Source organism: Coenobita brevimanus, chromosome 86 (assembly GCF_032717465.1).
Source record: "Coenobita brevimanus isolate Jiangsu-jjx chromosome 86, ASM3271746v2, whole genome shotgun sequence".
Taxonomy (NCBI): Eukaryota; Metazoa; Arthropoda; class Malacostraca; order Decapoda; family Coenobitidae; genus Coenobita; species Coenobita brevimanus.
The window spans coordinates 32,087,895-32,108,143 of NC_137039.1; the positions used below are offsets into that span (position 1 = coordinate 32,087,895).

Below are 20,249 nucleotides of genomic sequence, written 5' to 3' on the forward strand. Positions count from 1 at the left end.
TTTGGCCTTCCATGCTTCCTCTCAACTTCAGACTCACTCAGCTGTAGTCTTTGTACCACCCCATTCACACTTACTCTTTCCACATGACAGTACTAAAAAATAAACTTTCTTCATCCGTTGTACCCACAGACTTCCTTACTCCACGTCTTTCACACATTGCATTATTTCTTATCCTTTCCACTGTCTACATTCCACACACATTTCTCAGTAACTCGTTTCCACCACACTAACTCTTGACTTGCATTTTTATGCCACACCAGTCTCATATCTGCATGTTAATGTGGCATCAAAACTCCTTCTTGCTATCGTCTGGGAGCAGCTACACTCAGACCGCAGTTTTGTATCAAGTGCTTCACAGCACCATTCACTTTCCTTCCCTTTGTTAATCTACATTCCACATCTCCCGCACATAACTGTCTTCTCTCTCACTGTACCCAGGTACGGTATTTCAAATCTCCCACCCTGACTATCCCCCCACTCGCATTTCGGGTTCGATTTTTCAACTTTCACCAAGGTAAATTTTGGTCATAGATTTCAAGAGCTTGAATTTACACATCTGAAATTGCATCTTTCACTCTCATATGTCTAATGGTTACTGCACTATTGACCGTCAAAGAAACAAAAGTCACCCCTTGCATAAGAACAATATTTGGTAAATTTTGGAAAATAAATTATTTTCACCAAATAACCTTACAGAAATTACAAAAATCACATGAGTTATGTGCCTAGGCATGAAACAAGTTAAAGGAATCAGCATTAAAAAAAAAAATATATATATATACTGTATATACTCTGTATACAGTATATACAGTATATTCGACCTGTCTACAGTCATCAGTATTAGGACTTTACGTTGCAAGACTTGAAACTTACAACCGTCAGACATCGATCTTTAGGGTTTAAACTTTCTCACCAGTGCATCTCTCCTAATTCATCATCACATCACATTGGGAATCCCCTCCCTCAACAACCATCACTTTGCCTTATCTACATTTCCAAAGTGCAGTGTTCATAAACACTTAACAAAATTCTCACCAATCTGCAAAGCTTTTGTTCACTGTCAGCGATGGCACAGCATCATTTGCATACATCAAATTTGAGACACTCCTTTCTTCTGCGTTCATTACCGTCCTCATCCCACTCTCCATAACTCCTGAGTTTACTTCTTTCATAACCCAGTCCATATATTTAATGAACAGCCACGAAGAAATGTTACTACAATGTCTCACTCCAGCACTGATAATACACCACTCAGATGCTCACTTACCTTTTACACATGCTTCACTCCCTTTACAAAAACTCACTGAACAGCTTTTTAATCACACCATTTATACACAAAACTTCCCACAGTCTCATTCTACTTACCGTGTACACTTTTTCCAGATCCATGGTCATAAACATCTTGTAGTCCATTCCACAACCCTCCCCACTATCTGTCTCACTGTAGATTTGTACGTGCCCTACCACTCCTTAAGCCACCATCACTCACTAATCCAACTGATAGATTCCTTACTTCTGTATTATAGTTTTTGCACTAATTTTGAGTACCTTTATTATTGTACAGGGGCATAATCACTGCCTTCTTCCAGTATAATGCTGCATTTCCACATATCCAAGCATTTGTATGTACCTCCAACAAGTCCTTCATTCCATTGCCTTCACTTGTTCTTAATCTTTCCATACACACTGAAAACACCAGCTACCTTCCCATTCTTCAATGACAGCATTCTTCACTACTGCCTGTGTCATCTAGAACTACATTCCTTATATGCACACCACCAAAACCAGCCGTGTTTGCTACCACTGTGCACTCACCATTCCCCATCATCACCCTTCAAAATACTGTATTCCTTCCATCTGCCCCTTCCTTCACTTCCTTCCCCTAAACCCTGAATTCGCAAAGGGTGGTGGGACACTGGGGCATTTATTTGTGGCAACTGTCAAATGATTTATTCAGCCAAGGGAAGTACTCTGCCTGTAAAGATTGAAAATGTATTTCACTCTGGTTACCACTAAAAAATTTCACTTGGCTGAGGAAAGTTTCCTCTACATGAAGCAGTGGACTGAATTCTTTTGTGTTGTGCATGGCATTAGCTTCCTTGCATTGTGTAAAATATCCAAGTCAGTTTGTCACATTAAAATTGCAGCATCCTTAACAAAATGGATGCCAAGGCTGTGAAACAGTATGTGCTTTATTCCTTTTCTTTATTTTCACAGCTTTCATTGTGATGTTATACAGAGGTTGGGATGTGTTCACCATTTTTCCATCCTCATAACACTCTTTCATCATAGCATTGTACCTAAAGCCATCCATTAACCAGTCCTTTATTGCCCAAGGTTAGGGCACTTGGTGCAGACACTAAGGTGAGTGATTGATCATTTTCTCCTGAGTGGTAGTGACATTATGTGAGCAACAAACCCCAACCATTCCTTGGAAGTGAAGTTGTTAACCTGGCAGACACTGTCTGGTTTGAGTGATTTACCCACTAGACCACCAGGTGTTTTGTTTTTTATTTCTGTTTTTAAAGGCTTCAACATACTTCCATGTGTTGGCCTTGGTCACCTAATGGCAGCTCTCCGTGCTGCTCGGTCTTTGGCAGCTTCCCTATTCAGTCCTTTATCTCTGAGGTCACACTCAGTGACCTCATCCCAGCTCTTTTTCGGTCTACCTCCCGCATCCCTACCAGTGACATTAACACTTCTCAATTTCTGCACCCAAATATCATCCCCCATCCTCTACACTTGCCCAAACCATCTCAGCCTACCTATCCTGATCACAACACCAATACACACCAGTCCCATCCTACCTCTCAACTCCTCCATTGTAAACCTAACCCCTCCCCAGGCCTCGCACTCAGGGACGCACTGCACATCCACCTAATCATTGTCATTTCTGTATGTCTGAGCCTACAAATACCCTCTTCCTTTACTGCCCAGGTCACACTACCATACAGCATTACACTCCTAACAAATGCCGCATTAGATATATATACTCACTAATAATAGATTGTAATAATATAATATGGTAAAGCACTCTCCTTTGTGTGTGGCTTGAACCCACCTCAAGCCCCACACAGAAGAGGGTGCTGTACAATACAGTGTTATTAAAAGGGACCGCAGTTTATTCACGACAGCGTCGGGTTTATGTTGTTACTGAGTAACCCAGGTCTGTCTTGACTGAGCAGATCCATCAGCGACAGGCAAACAGTTGCCTCTGCAGGGCTGTTTTGTGCACTGAACTGATGTTCTCCTCTGGCAGACAATGCTTTACCAAAGCAAGGTGTGGGAAAGAATGTGAAGGTTTGATTCTTGGATGGATATTGCATTTGGGTCTCTCCACCCAGTTAACAAGGGCACCATAGTAGGCTCCACTTGACCCCATTATCTGGTTACATGGTTAACACCCAGCACTGTAATGGCTTCCTGGGTTACAGGAAACCATTAGGCTTGCCACTCAGTGTAAAGCCATCTGAAGTGGAAGGACGTGTTAAAAAGTGACAAGAAGGATGGGAAAAATAGGAAGAGAGGAGGGTAGACACAGGAAAAGAATGATACAGGTGAAGAAGTAGGCAGTGCAACATCAAGTGGATGATAGTTGCCACAACCTACCACCCGAGATTGTACAGAATGATGAATTGTAGTGAAGGATTGCATTTTAAATTGCAACAGAAAGGATGAGTATATGATGGAAAATGGAATGGAAAGGAAACATTGTTCTTGATATATCTCAAGCCACTGGGTCCAGTCTCAAACCTGGGTACCATGATTTAAGTCTGCAGGGCCGAAGGCTGCAAACTATACTGTTTACCTGTCCGCCCATTCATATGCCAAAACTACACTGTTTACCTGTCCGCCCATTCATATGCCAGTCACTCAATCCTTTATTGCCCCACCAAGAGAGCATATGGGTGGTTGTACTTTTATGTAATCCATAAAAGCTCTGCCTGCAATTTGTCTATGAAACAGAGGCCTCATTTTATTGTTTACTGATGTAAGTAAAAAGTTAAGAGCAATGGCAGTACTTAGCCTAATTTTATATGTACTGTTTTACTACTGTCAGATACAGTTACATAAGGCTAGACAAAAGGTATAATGCAAAAGATACAGGTTTAAATTTATTTTAAGTCCCCATTCTCAGGGTCCTCTGCCTATATATAATGACACTGAAAAATGTATCAAAATAGGGTGGTACCCAGGCAGGCAACTCACACTCAACAATCCATGTACATACAGTGCCCTTGATTCTCATATAATATCACCTGAGGCTCATAGTATTATATCAGTTATATAATATACAATACTTTACTTCATTATTTCATTAGTAAACAACCTAATTGAGAAATTAACTTCATAAAAAATAAAGCAAAATCATAAACAGTGGCAAGGAGCACATGCACAGCAAATCCTATCTTAATAAAACTACCGTACTGTACTCGAGTTGCTTCATAATCTGTACAAACGGCATGGAATCATTAATGTTCCAACAACTTCATTCAGGGTTCCCTCAGCAAGTGAGATAAGGAGGTACACAGTATTGTACAGTATATAGCATCCCCTATGCTTTCTTCTCTTATCAAAAATGTGTTCGGCTGGTGTTCGATAAGTACAGTGGTAGAGATTTTACCATTTATTGCATGGTATTGTAAAGTAAATTAGCATATATACAAATTCCATTATAGAAAAGAAAGCACTTATAAAGAACCTCCCATTGTGACTAGCTGAACTGTAATTATGCAACAAACAAGCCGTTACATTAACTAAGTGAAATACGGTTGGATATGATATTAACAACAGGGGACTGAACCTTTGCTCCACCTTCATGTTGCACACTAGCTTATGGTAATTCTCCAGATCTGGTGAGCCCCTTATTTACTTTTGGCAGCAAATTCAACTCAAAACTTACTGTAGCAAAAGACTCAACTGTCCAGTTACTAACATGTACTGTAACTCTTTGCACCTAAATTCATTTGAATTGCAAATAGTGACAGGAGAATCTGAATAAAGTTTGTATAGAGAACTGATAACTGAAGTAAGAATAAATGGAAAACTTGGTCCAACATATGGAGAGAGAGAGAAGAAAGAAAAGATCACCAACTGCCACTTATGATTCTGAACCCAGGGTGAGATATTTGCATTATGGTATCATCTTATTCCATGTTCATGTCAACAGTTTAGTTGTTCTTGCTATATTATTTGGAACTACTTATGTAAGCTGACGTAGAGAGTGCCCCAATGATACACCGAGACATTTGTTTGACAGGACTGTACCTGTAACATATCTGGTTTATGATTACAGTAGGTATATTTGAATATAAAATCTGTATTTATAATTCTCATCAATGTTTACACATTTCTGAGAATAGGCAGCGACCTGATACAGATCTAGCAACTTCTTAAAGATCTGAAGTACTCTTGGATCCACAACACCCTCTCTAATGTCGTACTAGTGAAGGTGAGCCACAGAAAACCTGATATGAAGGCATTGGTGTTAAACTTTGGATGGAAATCATAAATCTTGGAACTACATTAGTGCAAGCCAAGAGGAAAGGAGTTCATGAAGCTGGCAAAATTATATGAGGAAATGAGATGAATACTGAATTAATATACCAATAATCAACAAACATAAAGGACAGACTCACAGAGCTCAGGGGAATTTTGTAAATTCAGCTAATGCAGACAATCATGGACTTAATGCCAAGCAGACCCTTGCAGTTATAGAACAATACTGCCTATAATTTTATAGCATGGCAAAGCATTCTGTTTTGTATGTACATTCTGGATGCAATGTGACCCATTAGATAAGACTGAACAGGTAATGTATGTGAGCAAGACAGGTTATGGTTGTGGCTATTATTTAGACAGTAAGCGGTAAAACAGGTACTGCACCCAACAAACTTTTCCTTGCATTTCATAAGGGCACAAGCTTAGCAGTGGAAGGAACGAGGCTGAGAGTACAAGCCAGAAAAACTCACAAAAACCTATAAAATGGAAATGCATGTAAATATTTAAAAATTCTGCCAATTACTTGTTGGGATTTCGCAGCTGATATTTGTTGTTTTACCAATGGAAAATAATTAATACAAACATTTAAAAATATTCAATAAATACTCAGTGCTTATGTTAAATTTTAAAATCTAGGAAATACACAACTCCACTGAAATGAAGTGATAAAACCTTACAAAATCCTCCTGCACAAATGACTGTAGGAGAAACCATCAATGGCACGGCACTTGACGAGCTTGTAACATAACTGGAGGAATACAAAGGCACACAATCAACAGTTCTTCCACTAAGAGGAGTCAATGTCCAACTAGAAATGTGGAATGTACCTATGTCAGAAAAACAGTGCATGACAAGGAGAGCCACACGATCAGAGTTACTCCTACAGTTGTCTGAAAGAAAAAATAAAAGGCATATTTCATTAACAATTAATGTCATAGGATTTTCCTCTGGTTATATTACCACAGCCTGGACTAATAACAGCTGAAGGATAAAGAATGCATTTACCCTCAGCTGTTAATTACACTGACAACAGTGTAAAATGACTGTTCTTCATTAAACAGCTCTCGACTCCTTGTATCCTGAATAATGACTTAGTGGATGAAATCTGGGATGGCATGTTTAATGTCAAGTAAGTTTTTTGTGACTACTGAGAGAGGTGTCAGATAAAATTTCAAATCAGAACCTGCTTCTGTTGGCTGCAATAGACCTTTTCACACTAACTTCCCCTTACTTACAAGTTAATCTGGTTGGGACACACCACCAACTCACTTTCCATGTAATATAATAATGCCTTGTTATTAAAGACAGATTTTTCTCAACTTTCTTCCCATCTAGGAAGTATTTCTATGTTTGGCAGTACAACAGAGCTGTTTAAAGGAATCTTAAAACTTACATGGTCTTCCCAACCACATTGAACTTCACATGAACTGGCCTATTAGAGGGTGGGACGAGAGACTGTTCAGTAGAAAGCTGGACAGCTTTGCTATTTGGTTCTCTAGTCTGACTGTTTTACCTGATAGAATTGCAACACTCCTACAACTCATACTATGCCATGGTTGAATGAAATTTGATGAACTGTAGTTATATGACAGAAATGAATTTTCCTTGTTAGTCAAAGTAACCCTCCAGCCTGACTGTACTTGGTCATCACCTGAGCTGAAAGGGGTTTGGTCTCTCTGTCAAGTTTGAACAAATGCACTACAGACTTAGGCACACTGCTTGGCTTGCACTGGTATTTCTAAATGATTACAGGAGGAGCTTGGGTTGTGCTGGTACCCTTTTGAGTTGCATATAGTTTACAGTAACAGTAACAGCAAATCCCATATTCCATTCTTTGAGGTGCAGGGATCTGAAGCTAGGCTACTGTAGTTCAAAACATTACGGATAGGAGACCAACCTACTCCCAATACAGCATTACAGAACTTAAAAGCCTCCAGCCACCAACAGTAATTTTATATTATGCAAGCCTTACGTAACCCTTTGACTGCGGGGAATTTCTATAAGCTGAGTATATCACATAAATTGAAAATAAAATGCAAAGTTTGTTATTCTTTGCTAAAATGTCAAGTACTTTATGATAGTTATTAACATCTTTGGTGTTCAAGATTCCTATTAAGCATAAAAAATCATCTGTCATAAACTGAAATAAACTTCAAAGTACATATTTTAAGTCAGTGGATTAATTACAAGGGCCTTTGGCACCAAATGGCAAAACTGCTCAGCCTCTAATAAGACAGGGCTTCTAGGGTAGGTAAGACACAAACAGGGACACAGGCAAGCAGGTAAAAACATAAACTTAAAATCATTTACATCAGGAACTGTACTGGAAAAAAAAAAAAAAAAAAAAAAAAAAAAAGTCAAGTGTACAAATTAAACTAATGTAACCATTTAATATTTACTTGATAACAAAGCAAATCACCTCCTAACAAAGCATCGATAAGAGTGATTCTGATAACAAGTATGAGTCTATATTCTTACACTAATTTCAAAAGAAAAATGATAATATATATAAAAATGTAACTTTATAACAAGTGAACATTACCATGATATTTATTCATTGTTCTTTTATAACTCATACTATGTCTTATGCCTTAACCATTCGGTATCTTGTGAGAGGGTTAAGTTATTGAGCCTATGAGGAAGTTTAAGACCACACAAACTTCCCTCTTCCTGACCTTCATTTTCTCTCTCTATTATTAGGTTATCACGACGAGCTTCCCTCTCTCTCTCTCTCTCTCTCTTCTACCCTTTGCATGTCAACTCTCAATTACTTGGATATCTTTGCTAATGTCCCTCTTTAACTGTCTCATATTAACTAAAGTAGGTTATCACGGTGTCCTTGTGTAAACATCACTCTGAGGAACCCTAAGTCTAGCACAGAGGGTCTATTCTCAGCTGCTGGGCGCATCCACATGATTATGGTTAGGCATAGTAGCATTTGTCGTAGCATCTGAAGCTGTGGTGGCATTCGTAGTAGCATCTGAGGTGGCATCAGAGGCTGAAGTGGCATCTGTGGTTGTGGAGGGGGGCTGGGGGGGCATGAATACTCGTGCCCGTGGGAAGGCAAGGTGGCACTGGCTTTTGTAGTGATTTAGCTGTTCAGGTGTCGCACCAAACTCCCGAGATTCCAGCCATTCCAGGACAAGCTGCACATTCTAGGGAGACAAACAAGATTATTACTGTAGTAGTTGTTCCCTAGGCAGTCTGGCCGAACAGCCCTGAGTCCCTGAGGAAGGCCACGGCCTAGAGAACAGGCTTTACCACAGAGCTCTCAAGGAGTGTATGTTGTGTTGCTGGCACAGGCGACTGTGTGCAATGCAGTCTTATTAACTGTTGTGATTACTGGTGGCTCAGAAGACACAGATATGGGACCTAATTATAGTGACTGAATTACATTCTACATCAATAGTCATCACAATTGTCAACCTTATCTTAATTCCCACCAACAGATGGGCTGAGGAAAGGTTGAGAAAAAAATGAATGAGAAAGCACAATGGTAGAAATATCAAGCAGCATGCCCAGTGAAGTGGACCACACAAGTATTTATAGATCATTCAAGCTTCAGAATTCTAGTACCAACATACACGAACAAAACCATCTGCACATTTTTTTTGTACGAGTATACCTGATGCCCTTCATGGCTGCAAATTACATATACCTGTTGGACAGTCACTTCTGAACTAAAAACATGTATCGAGTTTTGTGATTTGCAGGTGTCATTTTCAGCCTGGAACTAAACCACCCTGAAATATGGAATGCACTGTAACTATGAATGAACAATAATGATGAAACCTGCACCTTTAAAGATTACAAATTAAAAAGATCCAAATTTTTAAAAATAATCCAGAATGACATGCAAGTGCCCAGAAAGCCTAAAAGTGACTGCAGCTGCTGCTGCTACTACTAATTTTCACTGATGCTCGAGTGCTCAGGAATCCTAATAGTGACCACAGAACAAAGAGGAGATATGGTACCTCATGAGATCTGTCGATGAGGAGTGGGTCAAGTGAAGTGGCAATACTCATGCTACGGTCCTGCTGCACACGATCTAGGAGCACCATTGACCGCGCCGCTGATGGGACAAACAGAGTTAAGAGTATTAGTTATTTGTTGTTGCCCCAGGTTCACCTAGACATGTACTTGGTGGACTACAGGAATCCAGCCATTTCAGCTGATTACTGTACTCTCAAAGATAATTTGTTGAGGTCACCTAAGGACTGCCTGTGCTGTTTGAGTAAGGTGCATGGGGGAAGCGTATTATTGCCAGTAAACGCTGATAGCAGCCACAAATATGCACCAAAGTGTTGTGCAAAAGCTATTATGATGAATTCTGAATGACAAGTTTGAGTATGTATACCATACCTGGCAAAAGAACACTGAAATAACAGGCCATTTGTTTCTTGACTTACAGGAAACCACTGGGTTTGTTAATGCAGAGCCACCCAAAAAGAAAAGGAGTAATAAAAAGCTACAGGAAAGATGGGAGAAATAGAAAGAGAGGAGGGCAGACACAGAAAAAGAATGATAAAGGTGAAGAAAGAAGTAGGCAGCACTACATCCAATCACTTGATGTTGTGCTGCCTACTTCTTCCATTCACCTTTATCATTCTTTTTCTGTGTCTGCCCTCCTCTCTTTCTATTTCTCCCATCTTTCCTGTCACTTTTTATTACTCTTCGTTCCTTTTCAGGTGACTTTATATTGAGTGACAAGCCTTATGGTTTCCTGTATGCCAGGAAACCACAAACGACGCTGGGTGGTAACCACATAACCAACCAACACATTCTCTATGTGTCAGCAAGTGGGTTGGGGGAGGGTTAGTGTCCCTCCCCAAGAAATCATTAACTCAAAGACAAATGGCCACCCCTTATGGGATTATGGTGTCTGGCTATAGACAGGTAGATTATCCATCATGCTGTTCATACGAACAATATATCACTATATGAATTATAACACAGTACTAATCACACACACACACAAGAAAGAGCTTTGCAAAATCTAGTATGCTAAAATATGGAGATCAAGTTTAAGTTTAAATACCTTGTTAAAGGTAACGTTTGGTTTACACTTCAATTTACAGTGGCTGAATAGAACTCTTCACTTCAAAAATCACAATGTACGAAACTGAAAAAGTGAAAAGAGCAGCCACAAGATGGGTGCTAACTTGAGAGATTCAAGTTATGAGGACTGGCTGGAAAAGACTGGATTTGCTCACTGACAGTGTCCGGATTGACTCTATCAGATACGTTTATGTGAAGCTACAGAATCTGGTGAATGTTTTTGGTGTAGCAGATAGAGCCAGGATTCTAGGGGCTTGAATGATGAGCAAATGGAAGCATGGCCCATAGGCCTGGGCAAACTTGTGCTGTCTGAATATTGCTACTCCTCACCCTGCCCTAGGGTGGGAAAGGAGGTCCAGATGATGATAATGGAAGAAAGATGAAAAAAATGACATAGGATAATACTGTACTGTACAAGTGTGTAAATGGAAGACACCCGACAAAGAAACCATACAGTAACAGCAAAAAGAAGGCCAAGAGGACACAACTAGGAACTTTGCACACAGTATGAGGTGATTAACATACAGTACAGTATAAGGAAGTATTTTTTCCAGTTACAGCAACGACTCATACAACTAAGTGTGTGTGTGTGTGTGGGAGGGGGGTCAAAATCATTCATAAATTTACAGTATATGCACAAAAGACTAAAGTCATAACACCAGAAGCGATATTATGAGTCTGATGCAATCCTGTAAAAATATAACTTGATAAGAATAAGAACAGTTAATATGATAGGCTGCTAACCTAACCAAAAGTAAACTCTGTAAATGGAATGCTACATTAAAATATCAATATTAGAAGCATATATGACATGATGCAGTTATGATGTTGAATTGGTAAGATAACAGGCAAAAAAGTAATGTAAAATGGTAATGTAAACTAAAGCTGATTAAAGAAAAAAAGGGGGGGGGGGAGGACACTGAAGAAGACCCTTGTTTTTACAATGAACTGTAATGAGAAAAAAAAGAATGAAAAAGAAAGGGTCAGTCTTGACAATAGGTAAATTACCCCCACTTACCTTGTAGTCTATGAGGGAGGGAGTTTTGGTTATTATTAAGGAAGTCTTCATTGAGCTTGGTTGGGTCAGTAGTGGGCAGCAACCTTGAGATCTCCCTGTTGATTACATCCACTATGGGGCCACTATCACTACTCAACTTCTCTTGTCTATATCGAAGGAAGCGTATCAAGCATGTATGCAGCTCTGGGTGGTTTCTTTCTAGTTTAAGTGCCCGCTTGAGTGCCTGGAAAAGGAAGATGCAATATTACAGCCTTCCTTTGTGCCTATTAAACCCATGACTACTAGGAATTCTCTCAAATGAACAAAATTTTCTTGTGTCAGTCTCTATAAAAATCCTAGGTGTACCAGCATCAAAGAAAATGTTACTCAAGATAGTTCTTGAAGACTCTGGACAGTTATGATTTCTCTCCATAAAACAAAATCCTTTGTGGTAGGTGGGGGCGCTCACCATCCACTCACTCGATGTAGTGCTGCTCTCGGGTGTCTGCCCCTTCCTCTCCATCCTTCATTCCTTCCTTTCTCGTCTTTTTTTTTTTTTTCCTTGTCCTTCTGCCTACGGGTGACTTTACACTCCCTCTTCTGTCTTTCTTTCCTTCATTCTTTCCTCTTCTTTCAGCCTGTGGGTGACTCTACACTGAGTGACAAGCCAAATGGTTTCCTGTACTACGCTGGGTGGTAACCGTATAACCAGATTTTGGCGCCTGGTGGTTTTAGTGGGTAATTATTGCGCTCCAATCGGATTGAGCCGGTGAAGGTTTATATCCAAGGGGTGGTTGGGGTTGATTGCTCATGTAATACCACTCAGGGATGAGTGAGCTGGTCACTCTCTTAAATGTTGAGACCAACTGCCTAGCCCTGGGCTCCTACGCTCCTCATGGGGCAGTGTAGGATTGGATGATGAATGGATGAAAACAAAATACTGTATTCTGAGATTAAGTAAAATGCATCCCTCTCTGAATGTCATCCCATCATAGCAATGATATAGCTGGACAGCAGAACAGTCTAGAGAAATGTCCCTTAACTTCCTCTCTCTCTCTCTCTCAAAAGGAAGATGGTAGACTGAAGATGGGCAACTTCTTTCTGCAGTCCACTGGGATTATGTCCAGATGAGCCTGGGGTTACATATAAAAAACAACGAATATTTCAATGCATCTACTGCAATAAAAGGATTAAGATGCTGTGACTGGATTTCATTGTGGGCTATTATGCTTTTAACTTAAAAGTATTTACTCTACAGTACATGTAACAGCTGGTACAAGTGATGGATTGCAGTTTATAATGAAAACTGTCTTCAGCACAATGATGAGAAATGATGAAATGAAAATGAACATACAATCTACCCCGTAGACATCACAGTTTAACCTGTGGATTGCGCAATTACCTTTATTTATCCCACCCCATGGTGTGCAAAAAAATGAAGGATTTTTTTTATTATTATTATTATGAACTTGAAGATAAACATCCAGGGCAATATCTGGTGAAAAGAAAAAAATCTCTCCATCTTTGTGTAGGGCCATGCGTAAGTTTACGTACGGGAGTAGTGGGGGGGGGGGAATCTATTTTGTTATTGTTTATTATAAACTTGAAGATAAACATCCTGGGCATCATCTGGTGAAAAGAAAAAAAATCTCTCTCTCCTTCTTTGTGTAGCACCATGCATAAATTTGCGTAGGGGTCACGTTGTTTACGGTGATGCACAGCCAGCACAGCCCGAGCTGTGGCTCGCAACGCAATGCTACCCACCCTGAGCTGTGGCTCGCAGTCCACGGGTTAAAGAGTGGGAGACAGCACAGATGTTGCAAGAAATACCAGTAACATGGATGGGGATTTAACAACACACCTTAAAAAAAAATCCATCCATCCATCATCCAATCCTTCATTGCCCCATGAGGAGCGTAGGAGCCCGGGGCAAAGCAGTTGGTCCTGACATTTAAGATGAGAGTGACCAGCCTCACTCATCCCTGAGTGGCATTACATGAGCAATCAACCCCAACCATCCCTTGGATAGAAACCTTCATCGGCTCAATCCGACTGGAGTGCAAAAATTACCCACTAAACCACCAGGTGCCAAAATTTGGTTATATGGTTACCACCCAGCATAGCAAATGGTTTCCTGGTGTACAGGAAACCATTTGGCTTGTCACTCAGTGTAGAGTCACCCACAGGCAGAAGGAAAAGGAAAGAAAGATAGAAGAGGGAGTGTAAAGTCACCCGTAGGCAGAAGGACAAGGAAAGAATGAAGGAATAAAAGACAGAAGAGGATGGAAGGAAAGAAGGATGGAAGAGAGGAAAGGGCAGACACCTGAGAGCAGCACTACATTCAGTGTGTGGATGGTGAGCATCCCCACCTACCACACACACACACACACACACACACACAAAGTAAATAAGGGTGAAGTGAATTTTAGTTTTTAGTAAATTACTATTAAGATAAATAAAGCAGTGTACTGTAATGTGAAAAACATGTGAATACACAGTAACCTGTAGAAGCAGATGCATAACTATGCACAACAATGAATAAACAACTCTTCACCTGCACAGACACAAACACATGTACAGTACACACAAATGGATGATGTCCATCTGTCAAGCATGATAAAACTATGTTGTACTGTATGTGTACAATATCAGTGTGAACTCTTGTCATTACCTGTAACATGAGCAAGGGCTTTCCTTTCCGTAGATAAATTTCAAAGGCCATGAGGTGGGTGTGAATTCTGTTTGGTGCAAGAGACTGGAGTGGTTTGAGGAAATGGATGGCCTCTCCCAACGGGTCCTCTGTGCGCTCCAGTTTGCTCGGATCCAGGTCCTCCGCTGGCTGGTTATCTAAGTCATCCTGCCAGAAAAAGATTAATTTTTTTAAGTTTCCCCTGTACCTTATCATTTCTTAACATCACACCACAGCCCAATAACATCTAATGTAATGTACATTAATAGATCAAATGATGGAACAAAGAGTTCTAACAACATAATTATACAAATACATACAAAGGAAAAGATACAATAACTGCAATTAGCAAAGGAATGGTGATACATCAAGAAACACATGATCACAAAAAACAAAGGAATAGTTGTTCTAATGGAATATAAAAATACTCTAGATGTAACAAAGAATGCAGTGGAGCTTTGATCATCAGCTCTGACTAAGTCTCTGAACACCAGATGTATGCAACTCAAAACAGTGTGTACCTCCTCCAACCTATGCAATTTAAATTTCCACATTTACTGGGAGTAAAATTGCATCTATCTTATATACGTTTCACAGCCATGTTCACAGATTACTATTCTCATTTCAAAAGTTTCAGTATATATTAATCTATCAGGAATTACTGCGACTGGTTACCAGAAGGGAAGTGCTAAATGTTCATAGCATTGAGGCCATCTTGCTCTGAAGCTGAATAAAACCTTCTGGTGGTAGCAAGATCAGACCACACAGTACATCCTGGTGGTGACAGGTGGTAATAAATTATGATGGTGATGATGATGAGGGTGAATGAAAACTATCTGCCATGTCAACTGATTATATCATTAGAAGCATTCATAGCGTTAGGGTTAATAGATAAGCAGTCAGATTTCATACCGTGTTTCCTGATTTAGATTTCTGGTGTTCAGCTTTCTTCTCCTCTTTCCTCTTCTCCTCAGCCTTGTTCTGTTCTGCTTTCTTGGCTGCCTTGCGCTGTTTCGATCGTAGTTTCTTTAGTTCCGCAGGGTCCAGGTTAGCTGCAAAGATGAGAGATGCACATGAAGTGGATGGTAATTTCCATAATAATAATAATAATAATAATAATAATAATAATAATAATAATAATAGTGGCAGGTGGGGGTGCTCATCATCCACTCAATGTAGTGCTGCTCTTAGGTGCCTGTCTTTTCCTTTCTTCCTCTTCTGTCTTCCCTTCATTCTTTCCTCTTCCTTCTGTCTACGGGTGACTACGGTGACAAACCAAATGGTTTCCTGTACACCAGGTGAAGCCATTTACTATGCTGGGTGGTAGCCATACAACCAAATTTTGGTGCCTGGTGGTTTAGTGGGTAATTAAGGTGCTCTACTCAGACTGAGCCTGTGGAAGTTTATATCCAAGGGTGGTTGGGGTTTATTGCTCACGGGATGCCACACAGGGATGAGTGAGGCTGGTCACTCTCATCTTTAATGTCAGGACCAACTTGCCTAGTCCTGGAGTCCTACGCTCCTCATGGGGCAACACTGGATTACATGAATGAATGAATGAATAGTAATAACATCCATCCATCCATCATCCAATCCTATGTTGCCCCATAAGGGGCGTAGCAATCTGGGGCTAGGCAAGTTGGTTCTGACATTTAAGACAAGTGACCAGCCTCACTCATCCCTGAGTGGTATTACATGAGCAATTAACCCCTATCATCCCTTGGACATAAACCTACACAGACTCAATCTGATTGGAGAACCTTAATTTCCCACTAACCACCAAGTGCCACAATTTGGTTATATGGTTATCACCCAGCATAGTAAATGGTTTCCTGGTGTACAGGAAACCATTTGGCTTGTCACTCAGTGTAGATTTACCCATAGGCAGAAGGAACAGGAAAGAATGAAGGAAAGAAAGACAGAAGAGGGAGGATGGAAGAGAGGAAAGAGCAGACACCCAAACTAGCACTACATCAAATGAGTGGATGTTGAGCGCCCGCACCTATCACGAATAACAACAATAATAATAATAAAAAAAAAAATGCTACGATCGATACTACACCTAAAGGTAATCAGCAAACTACGACAATTCATTTATCGTACTACCAGTATTATTACCAACATCACACGACAAACATTTTCAAACCTCAGACATATGCAAAATGTGTGTATGTGTGTGTGAAAATGGATTTAGGGATAAGGATGCAGAGGAGGAAGGAGTGATGGAGACAAGGACAGGAACCGGAGATGGAGAGGGGAGGGAAAACCTGTGAGCACATTTTGATCTTTTGCCCCCTATACTGACCTTCCCTTCCTCTGTGTGTGTGTGTGTGTGTGTGTGTGTGTGTGTGTGTGCGCAATCCCCATTTCCTCCCTGTCCTATTTATATCATGATCATTTTACTCTCTTGTCTCAGGCATTTCCTTTTATGTTTTCACGCTGTTCACAACATCCCCCTACCCTTAGTTCGATCCTGTTTCTATGTTCCCACTTTCTTATATTTTTTTTCACGATTATTTTATTCATTTTATTCACGAATCACGCCTCATCTCCTTATCCATCTACTCACTCATCATTCATATATCTCCCTGCTCGCGCGATCCTATTTCTACATTTTTAACTTCCTCTTATTTTTCACGACTATTTCATTCATATTATTCACGACTCATGCCTCATCCACTTATCCCTCTACTCACTCTTGTCTTCATTTTCACCTCCTTTACTCTTCTCTCTCTTTGACGTCTTCAGTATGATGGTCTTTTTTTTCATTTAATCCGCCAGACGATTTCTTTCAGCTTCTGACTCATCGTAGTGAAATAGTGGCGACTATTTTATAGCAGCTTCACTACAGGAGGGTTTTCCTTCACTGAATATAACTGTCTGGTGGATGCATGGACAAAACGAATACGACGTCCTAGGGCTGAAAGGAATTACCCTTTCCTCCTCACGCTTCTCACTCAATATCTCAACATCATCATTTCTCTCTCTCTCTCTCTCCCCTCTATTTACTCAGTGATTCTGTATTCATATTATCCTGCATTAAGAAAATACAAAATGCATATAATTAAAACACACACACCCGGAACATGAAAGGCTTCTCCGTGAATCAATAAACAAATACCACCAATAATCATGTATATTTACAATACTTAAACCTAGAAAAATAAATCTAGTCATTTAATCATTGCCTTCCACAACCAAGTCACGCTTATGGATATATCATTCAAACTCCTCTACATATTCAGCAGTTCCCTCCCCCCCTGTTATCTTCATGATTTACTTTTCACGCTAAACACATTCTTTTAATCTCCATCAAACACCAATTCAGCAATCTTCTATATATTTTTACTGTAGTTCTTTCAGTCCGAAAATATTCAACAGACTCCTCGTACCCAAATAACGTCATTCTGTTTTTTTACCAGAGATAAATAAATAATATAAATGAAGCTATAAAAGTATTACCCATCATTACTCACAGTTATAACAATACCATACAAGCACTCCTTCGTGAATCTGGCTGGGACTAACCTCTCGACCTACACCACTTGGTTGCAGAAGAGCCGAGGCAAAAACACGTGTGCAAACCAATGCCTGGATGGAGGGTAACACAACTTTCCAACCTACCCATCTATCTATTACGGAATGAAGATGTGGGGTGTTGGAAGCTGAACCCCACACAGTATAATTCAAGTATAATTTATATATTAAGAACCAAAGTATTTTTTATCTTATTTTACTTTGACATTTTATTCTGGTGCAGGAAACACTGAAGGTATGAATCATAATATGAGAGAGAGAGAGAGAGAGAGAGAGAGATCCGGCTGCATAATCCAATACAGCCGGCACTGTGCCTTCCAGTCCAAACATAGTCACACATTGTCAAAGGGGAGACGGGGGGTAGAACTGACGGACGGTGGGTGTGGCTGGTACGGTCAAGGTCAAGGTACGGTACAGGGATGACAGGGAGAGAGGCAAAGTCACACACACACACACACAAAGGGACAGTTTCTATTCAGTCTCAACCTGTCTCCGGGAAGGCCAGAAGAGGGACCTTTCCCTCAAGTGGCCTCAAGCACTTCTCCTTCCTCGTGTTATTCCCAAAACTTTCCCCCGGGCAAGAATGATGAGTTGCATCCTAACACTCTCACTACTGGAATGTCTATTATTTATTTAACTCTAGATTATTATTGACTTGTATGACTAAATTAAACAAAGGAGAGTTTTATGGACTGAAGATGTTAAATGACACGTATTTTTTTTTTTTTTTTTTGTGCGATTTGCCTGACACTGCATCTTGTGAGGTGTACCCAAGATTAAACAACCCAAGCATGTCCCAGTAACGACCTCTTATGCCACGACCCATGGCCCTCGCTTATGTTCATTAACTTCATTAGGTTATTAAGTCTAAATTACAAAAACAATGCCCACTGCAGTTCCATCGCTACCTATATGCGTTTAATATTTTCCCCAAATTTACAGCATCAGTTATATGCAGAAAGTCGCAATATTTCTGAAAACATCCCTGATTTATAAAGTGGATTCCCTGCACTTCCCCACCTAATTCTTGGTCTGTTTCCTTCCCACCATCCTGCTTTCATACACTTCCCTCCCTTCTCTCGTTATACTCCCTCACCTCGTTTTTGTTCTATCTCTTCTTCCTCTTCCCGCCAATCTTCTCTCATTATACTCCCTCAATTCGTCTCTCCCATCTCGTTCTTGGTCTATCTCTTCTTCCTCTTCCAAAACATAGTATATATAGTATTTCACAACACAGTATTTATCAGGTATTTCACATTTCTATACAGCATTTCACAACATGCAAAAGGTAACATACTTCAGCAATGGAATGTTAAACTAGTGAAGTATGGAAAACAAAACCGGCTATAATTCACATAACTTCTTACCGCTGATCTAAATTATTTAAGTCAGTGCTTTGTAGGTGTCAAAGCTCTCTCTCTCATGGTCAAATAATAATCAAATATATTGGTGAAAGGCAAAACATACTGCCAAGCAACCGAGGGTGATTTGTTTCGTTTATAAGAGCTCCAACATGCTCGCAAGCGTCGGCCCTGGTCGACTAGAGGAGGCCTTAAACGCTGCTCGATCTCTAGCAACCTCTATATTCAGTAAATTATCCTTGAGGTCACTGTAATACATAATACTGTCCACTGCAAATTTAAGACTCTGTTGCTCTGTGAATATAAATGTGTGTGTGTGTGTGTGTGTGTGTGTGTGTGTGCGGGAGGGGGGGTAGTGTGAAATATGATTCTCTTGGCTCCTTGTTAGCACGATGCTACAACAGTGAAGGTGATGATAGAGTAAGCTTTCGACGCCGTGTGTGTGTGTGTGTGTGTGTGTGTGTGTGTGTGTGTGTGTGTGTGTGTGTGTGTGTGTGTGTGTGTGTGTGTGTGTTATTTCATTTAATCATGGCAACCAAAAGCCTACACACGACACAGCATTCTAATTCATTTCATCCACAACACTGAAGGAAGTCGTCAGCTTTGTTTCAGCCACTTTAGTTTCCCAATATATCTTCAGGTATGGTGACTCAGTAGATTTGGTTGCTACTATGAAGAATGTTTTTTTTTTTTTCTGCTGAGTTACGTGAAATAAACTGCAAAAGTACGAAAATCAGGCCCAAGTTAAGGCAAAAAGAGTATAGCACATAACGATTCCAAGGTTTTAGAGCAGTAGTATTGCCTTCTGGGCTATGTGAAATAAACAGCAAAAGGATGAAAAACTCAGCTTAAACTGCAAAAGGACGAATATCCGACCCATGCGAAGGTGAAAAGAGTATAGTACTGAACGACTCCCAACCACGCGAAGTGTGTGTGCGGTGCATCCTAAAAGTAAGCGTATAGGTGTGGAGTATGAAGTATGAGGCTCCAGCTCCCTTGTTAACACCACACTACAGGAGTCACGGTGAAGATGAAAGGCCCGTCTTCTTGTCCATTCGGAGGATTACGTAACACCTCTTCTTCTGCGACTTATTCTGCTCATGGC

General features: G+C 40.2%; 1 protein-coding gene across 1 annotated transcript in view; it reads right to left on the reverse strand.

The window, feature by feature from the left end:
* Positions 1–4,109: 4,109 nt before the first annotated feature.
* Positions 4,110–20,249, reverse strand: part of Naa15-16 (N-alpha-acetyltransferase 15/16) — a 179,591-nt gene continuing 163,451 nt past the window's right edge. The window contains exons 13-17 of the mRNA XM_080280930.1: positions 15,159–15,298; positions 14,229–14,414; positions 11,579–11,801; positions 9,477–9,574; positions 4,110–8,657 (exon numbers count right to left, since the gene is read on the reverse strand). Coding sequence (XP_080137056.1) covers positions 8,394–8,657; positions 9,477–9,574; positions 11,579–11,801; positions 14,229–14,414; positions 15,159–15,298 — 911 coding nt within the window. The 3' untranslated portion in view covers positions 4,110–8,393. The remainder of the gene's footprint in view (positions 8,658–9,476; positions 9,575–11,578; positions 11,802–14,228; positions 14,415–15,158; positions 15,299–20,249) is intronic.